At 48.1% G+C, this 14,623-nt stretch overlaps 1 protein-coding gene and 1 long non-coding RNA gene across 2 annotated transcripts; one reads left to right on the top strand and one right to left on the bottom strand.

The window, feature by feature from the left end:
- Positions 1-1,100: 1,100 nt before the first annotated feature.
- UNC93B1 (unc-93 homolog B1, TLR signaling regulator) lies at positions 1,101-14,303 on the bottom strand. Its single transcript, XM_082214834.1, has 12 exons — positions 14,221-14,303; positions 13,587-13,687; positions 11,588-11,729; positions 8,935-9,088; positions 8,364-8,525; positions 7,405-7,534; positions 7,127-7,220; positions 6,467-6,591; positions 5,147-5,329; positions 4,779-5,052; positions 3,481-3,599; positions 1,101-3,218 (listed from the first exon to the last, which is right to left on the bottom strand). The coding sequence occupies exons 1-12, from the start codon at positions 14,228-14,230 to the stop codon at positions 2,898-2,900; spliced, it is 1,815 nt and encodes a 604-aa protein (XP_082070960.1). The 5' UTR covers positions 14,231-14,303; the 3' UTR covers positions 1,101-2,897.
- On the top strand, positions 2,758-3,843 carry LOC309527930. Its single transcript, XR_014217436.1, has 2 exons — positions 2,758-2,879; positions 3,386-3,843. It is a non-coding gene; the product is annotated as an uncharacterized lncRNA (long non-coding RNA).
- Positions 14,304-14,623: the final 320 nt, after the last annotated feature.

Here is a 14,623-nt window from a genome sequence, read left to right as displayed (position 1 = left end):
TGCATACCTCCTGCTCACAGGGAGTTTCCGTTTTGTATATAGCCTTTGCTTCTGGCTGTTTCCTCGACATGAAAGTAAGCAGTCATGTTTTTCCTTTGTTCTGACCAATGTTGAATAAAGCTGTAAATATGCTCTTCTGGGTGCATCTTCCGTTATGGAAACTCTGCAGAAAGGGCGTGCATGAGTCTTGGAATGTGTCTGAGGCTCGTGTCACTAATTGACTGATGCTGTTCTATGGGAGATTGGGAGATTGTCTGGAGACGACGTGTAGGCTGCCTGATGCCTTTGTCTCCCTGGCAGTATCCCAACAACAGGTTATGGGCCCAGCACGCTTCCGCTGGGCCACTCTGCTTGAACGTGAATGCAGAGTGAAATATGAGTGAATGTGTCTGCTGGAATTATTCATGGATGTTGGTTAGCTTATGCCTCTCTCTCTCTCTCTGTGTGTGTGTGTGTATGGAAGGTTTCAAATATGGTCATGTGAGTGTATGCATGTGAAAGGAAACTGGTGGATATTCATGAACAGATGAAACCTGTGGAAGTTAGCAGGTAAATAGTTTTCTATATACCTCAACCTGTAGTGTCTATTCTATCTTTTTATTCAAAGACAGATAATGGAAGATCAAATACCTGAGTTTATTATGAGACCTGCCTCACCCATATCAGAAAACATGAAGAGTGGGCTGTAAATATTTTTAATAGTTGAAAAAAAATTACTGCTGAGGTGTCCCCAGAATTTTCAGGCTCAGGGAGGCTGTGCTGATACTGTTATCTACAGACTGCCTCTGATGTCACAAAAGGACAAGGGACAGTTAATAGGGGAGCGGAGGGAAGAACTCCAAGAGAATGCGGCTGAAGGAAAGCTGGGGTAGGACCAGCTGGAGGCACAGAAGAGAAATGAGGGTTGGCTCCTTCCTGTCTACTTGAGTTGCCAACTTTTTGGTCTCTCAGGATTCCCATGTCTGTCACACCTACACAGATGTAAAACATAGATGTGCCTTTCAATGAGAATTCCTCAATCCCAAATAATTTTATAAGGATCCCTAGGTTTGGAAAAATTCTCCTTTCATTGAAATATATTTGCTGCATCTCTTAAGGTGTTTGCTTCAAGCGAACCTTTACTAATGTATTTTATTTAAAATCATTTAGAAACAGTTCCACCATTTAAAAATATATACAGTGTTGAATTATACAATGTAGAAACACTATAAACAACTAAAACAAAAATACAAAACCAGTAAAACAGTAGTATAAAGGCATATTAAAAATGATAAAAACAGGTTTTGAGGGAACTGGAGCATATAAAAATAGGGTCTGATCTTAAGGATCAGAGAAAGTGGGGGAGGGGATCCTTTACAATCAAGAATATTCCTGGTGCTCCCAGTGGCTCACTGTCTGAGGCACGATGAGCAATGAAGATTTGTGTTTGAACCTCACCTCTGCACACATACCCAACTCAAGAGATTGCCTTGGGGAGGATGTTCTTTCCACAGTGCCCCTACTTCTTCCCTGCCCCAAATATGTACAGTATTGCCTGATTTCCTTTCGGCTGCCAGTGTTATGCCGAGGATTAAACTTGGGTCCTTGCACCAAGAAGACAGGACGCTGTCTTGCATCCCTTCAGGTTGCATTCCCTACCTAGCTCAGTGTTGCCTTCATCCGACTTTGCCAACATGGTCCCTGCAGATGCCGTGGTGCCCACAATGCCCTGCCAAGCTCCCCTCTGCCCCCCAGTTCAGGATTCAAAGTCTAAGCTTGAGGAAGCTAAGCAAGATTCTCTCCTTACTAGGGTTGTCAAACCCACAAGGCAACCTGAAATCTCCAGATGGCTGACATCTGTCAAAGCCTCCTTGCACATCACTTCCCAAGCAGCTGGCAGCCAGTCAGTGATGTGCAAAGTGCTTCCCATGTCCTGCACTCAGCACTTCCCAAGCACTACACACAGAGCTGGAAAAGCTGCCCTCTGCAGCGTGTGACTGTAGAAGTTCCTCATGGAGAACCCAAGTCATACACCCAATCATGTTGCATCTTTACCTGCCCTGCAGCTGACATCAGGTGTGGGGCAGGTGAGTGTAGTTTGGGGGAAATAGACCTCATGGGCAAAATTGGGCCCTGGCTTACAACCAGAGAGCAATCACTGCATGCATAGTGCTCAGGAACTGTGGAGTTGGAAGTTCCTGCTAAGTAAGACAGCTGACACACAGCTGCTGCCAGTCAACTTTTATGCTGAGTACAATTTATCAAGGCAAGGTTCTTTATTGGTTTATCATGTGAGCACTGGGTGTCAAATGAGCAGGATCAATTTTATTGCAAGGTCTTTAGTGGGTAAACTTGCATATTATCAGAGAGAGAGAGAATACCCACCAGCAATAGGGCCAACTGTGATAGGCCACAGAAACACCTTCAGGAGCCAACCTACACAGTAAAAGAACTTATGAAAATGTACCAAGACTTTACTGCCATTTGTTTCTAAAGACTAAGAAAAGTTCGATGTACCGTAATCCCCCTTCTCCCAACCTCCAGGGGCTTACGCATCTAAAGCGTTGACATTTCGTACCTTGTACTTATTCCTCACAATCCACCTAAACTTTTCCATGGGGAGAGGCCTGGATATATTGTACCACCCACAGTCTGAAGCTGGAGATTACGATTCCTGCCACATATTAGGCAGGGGAGGCGTGAAGAACTTTTGTCAGGAAGTGTGCCTTTGAAGCTTCACTCTCTTCCGACTGTAGCTGAAGCGTCAGGAGCGAGGTAAGGAAATGGCTCAAAAACAGCCTGTGGTCCCAACAAAGTTGAAACATGGCAGAAAGAGGATTCAAGCGATGGAGAGAGGCTGATGCCAAAGGCACCTGAGAGTCATGTCCCAACCCAGACAGGTGAGAAAAGGGCAGGCACTAGCCCACATTCTCTCCCCCTTCCCCTCCCAAGGCCTGCTCATAGGAACATCTGTTCCTTCGGCGAGGTCGATCACGGAGGCCACTGGGTTCCTCCCCTTCTGCCTCTTCCTCAGAGGAGTCACTCTCCTTATCCTCTTCCTTCTCAGAGCCAGTCTCGTCAGAGTTGTCATCGTCCATGTAGCGGTAGCCCCGCACCTTGTGACGGGGCTTGGGAATTTTGGGGAGGCGATGAGGGATCATCTGGGCTACTTTACGCTCCATCCACAGGTAAGATATTACTGCAGCTACCAGAGTAGCGAGCACGATGGATAATTTGGCCTAGAAGGAAGAGACTCCATCAGTTAACACAAAGGTCAGTTCTGCAAATATGACCTAGGCAAAGGAGAACTATCACCTAGGCGCCATTCCATGAACCCTTTCTGCTCATTCCTTCAAGTTCCTTCACAACACTACTGGCTTTAGATTTATTCTCTTATTATCCCCAGGCAAGAGGAACTCTCTTCCTTTCAAAGTCATCTTCATATGCCACCAAGAGCCAGAGAGGTCAAATAATTCATGCAGTGCCAGACTTCCCACTCACCTTCATGGGCAGTCCAGACCAGAGATAAACAACGAAGATGGCTATGGCTTGCCACCAGTGATATATGGTGAAGACGAAGTCCTGACGCTCCTTGTCTTCATAAAGTATCCCCAGGAGTGCTGTAGGGAAAGGGAGGGACAGGGATGCAGCAACTAGATTCAGAGACTATTAGCTTTCATTGCCTATCTTATTCTTAACAATCGCCCTTCACCCATATGTGTGTGTGTGTATGTGCATGTCTGTGCGCGCACGCGCACACACACACACACGGACCTGATAACCCTTCATGATTCTGAAGAAGCAGACTGTAATCCAATAAATCTTATGCCATAATAAATGTGTGAAGCCTTCTAAGGTGCTACACCGCTGCATTATTTCCGCTGTTCTCAGTACAGACTAGTATGAATGGTTAGGAAAACAATGCATCTTATAAAATGCTCCCCTCCAAAATGTGTAACAAACCATGGAAAAATATCTTGGGGGCAGTTACTAGGGGTGCTCACGCATGACCAGTCTATAATGCATGTAAACAAAGGAGCTGTACACTCACACAGTTGTTGACATGTAATATTCAGCTGTGCACACAATAGATCAACAAGCATACAGTGTTTCACATAGACACTTGTACAGATGGAGAAACCACTTGCATCTGTGTTGATTGCCATGTGTGAACAAGCCCATTATTTTGCTCGACTAGTGATCAATGACACCGTCAAGGGAGACTGAAGTTCTACCTGCCATTCAAGCAGTTAGAATTGAGCCTCTTCCAGGTAACAAGCATCTATCACACTATTTCAGAGAGTTGTTGTTACCATGGTATTGTCCAGCTCAGCTTGCTGTACCTCCTAGTCCAGAGGAAGCCAAGGTGATGTCCTCCAGATGTTGTTGGACTCCCAACTCCAATCATCCCTGATGATTGACCATGCTAGCTGGGGCTGATGGGAGTTGAGAGTCCAACAGCAGGGCACAGCATTGGCTACTCCTGTCCTAGTCTATGGAAGGTACAACAGCTACTACACCAAGTGCAAGCACTGTTTGCAGCCTCTGCTTCGCATGCAGAAGGTCCCAGGTTCAATCCCAGGCATCTCCAGGTAGGATGGGAGAGAACTGTGGCTGAAAGCCTCGGGAATTGCTGCCAGTCACTGTAGACCAGGGTTTCCCAAACTTGGGTCTCCAGCTATTTTTGGACTACAACTCCCAAGTTGGGGAAACACTGCCATAGACAATAGTGAGGTAGACAGACTAATGATCTGACTTGGTATAAGGCTCCGACACCAGAGGGGTATTGTTTTACTCACAGCTGAGGCCTGTCTTGTTGAGGGCACTGCCAAGACCCCAGAGTGCAGCTACCAGGTAGAGCAGGGCTTCTTCGCCTAAGCTACGGGCCTGAGGTGCCCAGCAGAAGAGGCCGATCAAGAGGATGGCATGGACCGATGCTCCGGCAAGCAGGGGAACTTGGCGAGGCAGACACAACATAGAGAGACCCAGGGTGGAGCAGACAGCAGAGGAGAGTCCATAAGCGGTGAGGATGTATGCCATGCGCTCCAGGCCAATGGAGCAGACACCATAGTTCTGGGAAGTGGAGAGGAAGGACCTTTTGGTTAGCACAGAGGTACGTGGGTGCCCAGCCCTTCCTGTCTCCAAACCTGAGAGGACTTCGCATTACCAGGGTGAAGCCAGTGCAGAAGAAGACCACCTCAAATCCACTGTAGATGAAGAAGACAATGAGGTGGCGCAGGCGGTAGTCCCGCATGTGCTTGAAAGGCAGCTGGAAGATGTTGCCCCAGCCAATGCTGCGCAAATCTATCTCCTCTGTGGGGCGATAGGCTGAGCCACACAGAAGCAACACCTGTGGAAACAGAAAGGTGTGGCACTGAGATATCAGAAGCTGGGCAAAAATGACCAGGGCTCTCCATGTACTCTCCTTGTTAAAAGGAGGAATGGGGGCAGAACTCAGCCCCAGCCAGCATGGCCAATGGTCAGGGATGGTGGAAGCTTCAGTCCACAAATTATAAGGAGGGCCACAGATTCCCCATCTCTGCTGGGAATGTTTAAGCATAATTTCCTGCATTGTCCCATCACCTCCCCTGCCAAACATACACATCAGCAGCAGCCAATGATGTGAGGCAGAGAAATATGAAACAAGATGACATCAGAAGTCTGTCTGAGTATTACAGATGGGGCAAAGAGAACTCGACATGGGATGGGGCTGCTGTTTTCAATGGCAAGCCAGTATCCATATTAATTCTGCCCCTTGCACGGTAAAATAAAGAAATGGATCACATTTACATAGACCAGAGATTTTGTTTATTCATCTCATTTAACCTCATTTCCACCTATGTTAAGGGACAGTTTTGATATGGCTGTATCTTTGCGTAGTACCACTTGAAAGCTCTTACCTGGGTCCACAATCCATGTGGCAACAGCAGCAGCAGCAACAACAACGCTTACCCTATGCTCCAGCCCATACAGGTGGAGCACCCATACCTAGCTAGGTAAAGACAGAGGCAATCCTAGTGTGTGGCTGCTGCAGATATACAGGTCAATGCACTGATTCATAGTTATGTTTCTGGCTGGGGCATATTCCTCAATATGCAGCCACATAACCTTTACAGTCAAGAGACAATATCCTTCTGAATACCAGGTGCTAGAAAGGAGGGGACCGTGTTGTTATGCTCATGTCCTGCTTGCAGGCTTTCCATAGCCCTCTGGTGTGAGAACAGGATGCTGGACTAGATAGACCACTGGCCTGATCCAGAAGGCTCTTCTTATGCACGTAGGGGGTTCAAGAGGATTGCCCTATCATGTGCACAATGAACACATTTGCTTTGTATGTGATTTACCTGCCAACTGTGTACACATTTTAGGGGCAGAGGAATCTGGGTTGCAGAATGTATTGCTTTTACTACTGATTTCATGATGACCACAAGCATGGTGAGTTAATCCATGCCTTTGCCCTTGTGCTTTTTTGTCCCTAGCTTCATACCAGGAGCATGGAGAGGAAGGCCACTCCCATGAGCACACTCTCCACCGTGATGAGCTCATTGCTGTGTGGCAGCTTCTGCAGAACTGTGGTGTTGAACCCTGTGAGAATCCCATGGCTCTTGGTCCCTGCAAAGAAAAAACCCAGCACTTTCAGAGACCACAGGCCTAGTTGGGAAAGGGTCCCCAAAGATTAGGATCATGGGTATAAAGGGCAGGGGTGGGAACACTTATTGCCCAGAGGTGGCCATGTATGGACAGTAGGAAGTTGCATGCCAATGGATGAGGCTGGAGCCAGCAGTTGGGAAGGCCTGACCATTCACTGACTCACTTGTTCCAAGACACTCCCAAAGAAGTTTCTCCAAATCCCTCCATCCTCCTATTTTCCCCATTCATTTTTTTCATTAACTGCACAGGTGATTTTGTTTGGTAACCCAACCTCCTCCCAATACATAGACAGGTAAATTTACAACAAATTCCTCCTTCAATCTGCCCCACCTCCAAGATCTCAGAGAGGCAACTTACATTAAGCGCCATTTGCTCAAGGAATGGGGGGTGGAGGTAAATGGGTACCTTACAGCAAGTCAGCCAGCAAAAGACCTCTTCTGCATGCAAGACAGATGCTCTACCCACTGAGCTACAGCCCCTCAGCCAGGATACTCACCGCAGTGCTTTACGCCGAAGAGTGTGTGGTTCAAATCAGAGAGGTGCCCCTTTATGAAGAAAAACATGGGAAACTGGGCACAGACAAAGCTCAGCTGGAAAACAGGGTGAGAGAGGATGCAAGATAAACCAACCGTGGGCAGGAGAGAGAGAGAAACCCAACACCCTCACTGAACTATATCACTGAGGGCTGCCATTTCCCAACAGACAAGAAGAGACAATGGGGAATACACACACATCCCACTCCACCCCAAAGGTGCATGAAAATAGAGCTCTCACATAGAAGATGGCATAAAAGACAGTCTGGAAGCCAACAATGTAGGAGTTGTAGGCCCCACGTGGTGCCCTTTGCTGCTCCTGGACATGTTCCAACTTGTAGTTCGCATATTCATAGTACTTCTGTGCCATCCTGTTGAGGCAAGTCGAACATATCAGATGACCAGGTGAGTGAAACCAGCTGCCCACCTGCTCTCTCCAGGACACACTCTGGGAAAGGGTAGGGAGCCTGTGGCACTCCAGATTTATTTGTTTTATTCATTTATAAAAGAAATAGGTATACACTGATACATCACAAAAATACATCAAAGCACGGCCGAATGAAAGCCATACAATAAAAGCATAACAAGTCAAAAACGAAGGTCAGTACAGCCATACTTCAGAAGTCGAATGGAATCCGTTCCGGAAATCCGTTCGACTTTCAAAACGTTCATGAACCAAGGCATGGCTTCCAATCAGCTGCAGCAAATTGGAAGCTGCAGAAACTACAAAGGACATTCAGGTTCCAAAGAACATTCGCAAACTGGAACAATCACTTCCAGGTTTGCAGCATTGGGGAGCCAAAACGTTTGTCTCGCAAGGTGTTTAACTTCTGAGGTACGACTGTATGTTTATGTATGCTGTGAGATGCTCCCACCACCCCTATGGTGGCTGTGGACGATTGGAGCAAGAGTCTAAGGACATGTGGAGGGCCACATGCTCCTTATACCTGCTGTAAAACTCCTCCTCCCATGGAAGCTGCCAAGAAATGCTTCTGCAGGTTGGTGCAACCAGAACACCCAAAACCCATTCACCACACTGACGATGAAACATCTCAATGCCAACACTGGTCGGGAATTCACAATATTGTTAAGGAGAGTCGCTCAGTGACCAGAATGGTACTTATGTATGGTAAGGGCCATGCAAAGACACTCGGGGGAGGTCTTTCAATCTAGTGTCTTTCCCTTCTGCAACAGGCTCACCGGGTGACATAATTGCCCATGGAGGCCCAGAGAGGTACAATGGCAGCCCCGATGGCCACGGCCGATGGCACCAAGGTATAGTAGCGTTCCCAGTAGTTGGTGGAGACAAAGAGTGTGTAGACACCCACGGCCAAGAACAGCATCCATTTGGTGCCAAAGAATCTGGAAAGACAGAAAAAAAGAGGTCTGTGTTCTGGGCAGGGTGAAATGTTTTTACAACTGTGAGATTACTTGTGTTCTAGCTACATCAGGTCACAGGATTCAGGTTTTTTCACCCCTTACAAAAGAATGGTGCGTCCACACTGAGGGTTTTTAGCACTGCCCACTGATTGTTCTCGTACTATAAGCTACATAATCTTCCATGCTTCAGAAGGTGCATTCCCCCCATCTCTTGTCATGTTTTCGCCCACTTTTGGCAGGGTAAAGTGTGAGAAGTCTACGAGAAAACCCCTAGCATGGGCGCACCCAAAATTTGTATTCCAGGCACAGCTCCACCCCCCCAACAAAAAAAGTATGAATAGCATGAAAAGTATTCAGAGGGGGTGATCAGGAAGTCAGAGCAGAGGAATACCTGATGAGCATCGGAGTGTAGAACAGGGCAGCAATAGGTGTGACATTGATGCCCATCAGCATCTTGCTATCAATGTTCTGTAGTTCCAGGTTGCTGTATTTCACCTCTCGGTACGTCTCGTCATAGTGCAGGATGAGCTGCATCTGCAGCAAGCCTAGGGGAGATGACAGGGGCACTTAAGAGTTGGCACAACCTTGTTCAGTACGGGTACCACACTGCTAAACTAGCTCCAAGGGGGGAAAAGCTAACAGTGGCTGATGAAGGCTCTTCTCTCCAAGTGGCAGGGAATATTCAGAGATTGCACCAGGGCTGCAAGATACAGTCATGTTCAGAAACAGAGCTGACTTGTCCAGGATCCCTCTGCTTGCTTCCTCAATGAGTTCAACACCACACTGAGACCCACACCATCCAACAGGACCAAGTGGGTGAAATCATTAAAAAGACACCCATTTTAATATACTCTTGGAAGCTGAGGCAGAGGCCCAGGTTTAATCAGGATGTCAAGCATCATGAGCTGCTTCTCTTCCCTGCCACTGGATCTGCTCCTTCTAGATTGGCAGGATGATACTATTCTTTTATTCTGCTGCAGAGGAATAGTAGGGTGCAACTTGCACGTCCTGCTCCTTCACAACAAGGTAAGGTCCAAAACCTTTTGATCTGAATCAAATGTGCAAAATGAAAATGAAAACAGATAGTGCTCCCTCTGGGACTTTGCCACCAGAATGCCCTTGTGAGGAAGGCAGCATATTTTTTAGTGCTCCCACATAAAGATACACATGCAGTTACCTAAACATCAGTGTTGCCTCCCATTAATTACCATGTACAAGGACCATGGAAGTGAAGGCAAGTTTCAAAACAGTGTTGTTTGGTGGACTGAGCCCCTAAAAACCAAGCAAATCAACACCTGTAATCCCAAAGGGTCTTTATGAACTACAAAGTAGCACTTTCCTCCATTTTATGAAGTAACGGGTGTGCTCCATGCAACGAATCACCACTAGAGATTTAAGTTTGCAACAGGTCACCATTTCGGATTTAATTTTATCACAGCAAACCAACACTTTTCTGTTGGGTTGCAACTTCAGCTTCAATTGAAAGAGGAAATAAAGGTTTCACCCAAGCAGATGTTGCAATCCTGGCTTAGAGACCAGAAATACTACAATCGTAACAATTGTGGCGGTATCTAAGGAACACACAGCATCATGTCCTAAGCTGGTATAAAATAGCTGTGTTCAGAACCACAGGAAAAGCACTGAGCTGTCACAGGACTGGATCAGCCACTGAAAACAAAGATAGGGAACCGAACCACAAGAAACAGACAGGCAAGAACACAAAAAGAGCTCATCTGGATCAGACCAAAGGCTCATCTAGACCAGCATCCCCTTCCCTGTAGTGGCCTCTGGGAAGGCCATGAGCAGAACATGAGCACGAGAGCACTTCGCTACTCGCCTTCCCAGAAACGCTATTCAGAAACATGCTTCCTCTAGTCCTGGAGGTAGTTATGTAGCCATCATGGCTAGTGGCCACAGATACATTTATCCTCCATTCATGTGTTTAATCTCCTTTGAAAGCCATCCAACATGGTGGCCATCACTACATCTTGTGATAGAAAATTCCAGAGTTTAATTATACACAGTATGAGGAAGTACTTCCTTTTGTCTTCCAATATTCAACTTCATTGGATGGCTCCAGCTTCTAGCATTGAGAGATGCAGAAACATCGGTCCATTCCAAATGGTTGTCAACCTGTATCTGCTCTTCATCTCAGCAGGCTATAACCTCCCTATGGTGGTGGAGTCCTGCTAATCATCCACTTTAGCCAACAGATCCTGGAGTTTCCCATCCAGCTGCCTGGTCCTTCCATGCCTCACTATACCACTAAGTTTGGAAGCTGCAAGTTGCCTTGAGACATCGTTATTTCAACCATTTATATACCACTTAATTTCAACGACTTCTAAGTGATGTACAAGAAGCGCAATATAATGCAAACATTAAAATCATAAAACCAGAATTCAGCTAAAATGCCTGATGCAATATATTTTTGAAAAAAGTCTTCAGTCGGCACAGGAGATTCAAAAGGGCGGGATCCTGCCTGATCTCAACTCTGCAAAATTAGGTCCACAATGTTGGATGCACAGTTCCTAATGGATACAAGCCATGCATCTGAACCACAGGGGATTACTAACAGTTACTCCCCTTGAAGATAATAGAATCATAAAATTGTAGAGTTGGAAGGGGCACCAACGGTCATCTAGTCCAACCCCCTGCAATGCAGGAATCCCAGCTAAACCATCCATGACAGATAACCATCCAACCTCTGCTTAAAAATCTCCAATGAAACAGAATCTACAACCTCCCAAGGGAGTCCATTCCACGTCAGTGATTAGGCAGGGATTTCAGGGATCAAATTATTTCAAAAATAAATATAAAATAGCTGGTGGGAAAGTCTTTTCGGAAGGCAGCCCTGGGAACTGCAGTTTTCACGACACCCACTTTTACACTTTGCCCCAGAATCTTGGCAATGGATCAATATGACCAGAAAAAAGTTAGCCACACCTGACCTAGAGGTACGGCTGGACTTGCAGGTAGATGAACATCTGATGGAGACTAGGCTATGGGTAGCAGCAGGAGATGAAGACGATGAAAGTGTAGCATACCTAGAAAGACCCCGTAGGTCAGCATCCCCCCCAGGCTGGCCGCCAGGAGGTTCTTGATCACACCAAAGCGCTTGCGGCGGAAGTACTTGCTCTCCTCCTTCTCTTCGTCGTACTCGGCGTGAGCACCCACAAAGTCATCCAGCTAAAGACAGAAGAATCACATGGGGGTTAAGAGAAACACCCTGGTAAACTCGCCCCCCCCCCCATGACAGAGAGCCAGCATGCCACATATCTCAGAGAGGTAAAGGTAAAGGTAAAGGGACCCCTGACCATTAGGTCCAGTCGTGGCCAACTCTGGAGTTGCGGCGCATACCTCGCTTTATTGGCCGAGGGAGCCAGCGTACAGCTTCCGGGTCATGTGGCCAGCATGACTAAGCCGCTTCTGGCGAACCGGAGCAGCACACGGAAACGTCGTTTACCTTCCTGCTGGAGCAGTACCTATTTATCTACTTGCACTTTGACGTGCTTTCGAACAGCTAGGTTGGCAGGAGAGGGCCCAAGCAATGGGAGCTCACCCCGTCGCGGGGATTTGAACTGCCGACCTTCTGATCAGCAAGTCCTAGGCTCTGTGGTTTAACCCACAGCGCCACCCGTGTCCCATCTCAGAGAGAGAGAGAAAGAAATGAGGGCCACTGTGAGGTAGTGGATAGAGTGCCAGGCTAGGAGCTGGGAGACCAGGTTTCAAAGCCCCACTTGGCCATGAAGCTCACTGAGTGACCTTGAGTTAGTCTCTGCCTCTCAGCCTAACCAACCTCACAGGGTGGTTTTGGGGATTAAATGAGGAGGCCGTCAACCATGTTCACCACCTTGAGCTCCCTGGACAAGGAAGCAGGATATAAATGCAATAAATATGTTTAGGGAAGTTTTAAATGTTTGATGTTTTAACGTGTTTGTAATATTCTGTTGGGAGCTGCCCAGGGTGGCTGGGGAGGCCCGGCCAGATGGTCTGGGTATAAGTAATAAATTATTATTATTAAAATAAATAAAAAGGCCATGACTTAGGGTGAGGAAGGCACTGCTAGAGAGGGCTGTTCTCCATTCCAAGGCTGTTTTTTTTAATTACATTGGTACCTCAGGTTACATACCCTTCAGGTTACAGACGCTTCAGGTTACAGACTCCGCTAACCCAGAAATAGTGCTTCAGGTTAAGAACTTTGCTTCAGGATGAGAACAGAAATTGTGCAGCGGCAACGGGAGGCCCCATTAGCTAAAGTGGTGCTTCAGGTTAAGAACAGTTTCAGGTTAAGAACGGAACTCCGAAACAAATTACGTACTTAACCCGAGGTACCACTGAATTATTATTAGGCTGCTGAGAATAAGTGGTATGCACATGTTCTTGCACGCATGTTGAAGAGCCACACAGCGGCGTAGCGTGAGTTGTCAGCACCCGGGGCAAGGCAAGTAATTTGCGCCCCCCCCAACCCCTAACCTGCGAGTTGCCGCTGGCGCTGCCGCCCAAACGACGCTGCTTGCCCGGAGGAGGAGGGGGCAGAGAGGCGAGGAAAATGCAACGGCCCAGCAGCTGCAGCAGCTCCGGCGGAGGCGGGGCTGTGAGGAGGGGCTGCCTGGCGCGTCCTCCGCGGCGAGCGCTGAGAGCCGCTGCCTGCCGGGCGCCTTCAGCCCGGGCGCGCGCACAGCTCGTCGGTTCCGCGAGACACGCGGCTCCGCTACAGCCTGCGCCCGAGGCTCTTCGGCGACTCCGGAGGCAGCGAGCGCCCCCCCCCCGATGTTGCGCCCGGTGCGGCCGGCACCCCTGGCACCCCCACGCTACGCCACTGGAGCCACATCAAAGAAAGCAAGCCCCTGTTATCCTCACAACACCCCTGGGAAGTAGGCTAGGCTGAGTGAGCGAGCTCCATGGCCCAGTGAGGATGCGAAACCTGGTCCTAGTCTGACACTCTCTAACCACTGTGCGGAACTGATCGCATTCTGAAACGCATTGAAAGACAATTTCCATCCATTATGAATACTTTGCCGGGGAGTGGGAGGGGCTTCTTACCTGAACCTCAGGGCCATTCAGGATAGGGCCGTTTATAACGTCGATCCCCTGGCCGTCGGGGGGCGGCCCGTGGCCCGGCGCCTCTTCGTACACATTGCCACCTGCAGGGAACACGCGGCGAGGAGGAAACGAAAGTTGAACACTCCGCGCCTGCCTCTCCCTTCCCTCGGGGCTGCAAACTCCGCCGCAGGCTCGGGGGTCCCGGAGGAGCAGTTCGACCAGCAGCTCCCCTTTGTAAAAAAGAGACCCCCCCCCCACACACACGTCTAGACCACGTCAGGTTTTCTGCTTGCACCGTTTTACGGCTTACCGGGCAAAGAAAAATACACGAATATACAAACGGAAGTAATCAATAACTAAATCTTTCCTTCATCGGTACTGACACCGATTTCATGCCGGGACAGGTGGCGGTCACGCTCGCTCCACTTTGGGAGAAAGGATGCTATGATAAGGAACGTCAGAAAGTTGTGTTGGGATGAAACGGGATTCTAGGAAAGAGAGGGCGCTTCTAAAAGCACACGAAGGGGAAGCGGCGCAAATTCCCAGGTTGTTTTCCCCACCCCCACCCCCACCCATCCCGGATCCTGATCCTGATCCAGCTTCCCCTCCCACGCAAGGATCAATTACAGTATACCTGGTTCCATGGCAGCTCCAGAGGCGTCACTGCTTCTCAAAAAGTGGAGGGTTCGCTGCGCTTTTCCGGCTCCACTGGGGTGGGCGGGGTGGAGAAAGGGAGGGGGCGAGCTCTTAAAGAGGTAGGAGTATCAGAAAGGCAAGCTAGGGGAGTGGATTCTAGACGTATGTCATATTATACACAATAAGCGTGTGTGCGTGTGCAAAGCGGTTTCTGTGCTTGCTCTACTTAAACGGCTGCATTAAAACATTGAAATAGTTCGCCCAAAATACTCTTGATAAATCGGGGAGCAGATTGCTATTACTACTACTACTACTACTACTACTACTACTACTACTACTTTTAATACAGGTACTTATAACAACCGATTTTAAAAAGGCACCTACTCTTCTTTCCCATCCAT

Source organism: Podarcis vaucheri (genome assembly GCF_965113315.1).
Source record: "Podarcis vaucheri genome assembly, chromosome: 1".
Classification (NCBI taxonomy): Eukaryota; Metazoa; Chordata; class Lepidosauria; order Squamata; family Lacertidae; genus Podarcis; species Podarcis vaucheri.
This window is presented reverse-complemented; position numbering and strand designations above follow the sequence as displayed.

What these genes read in the sequence shown, in the direction of transcription:
- UNC93B1 (XM_082214834.1), bottom strand. An exon ending in ATGGGCAATTATGTCACCCG is followed by an intron (nt 7,535 to 8,363) that starts GTGAGCCTGTTG and finishes TTGCCTCAACAG; the next exon opens with GATGGCACAGAAGTACTATG. An exon ending in CTTCGGCGTAAAGCACTGCG is followed by an intron (nt 6,592 to 7,126) that starts GTGAGTATCCTG and finishes TTTTCTTTGCAG; the next exon opens with GGACCAAGAGCCATGGGATT.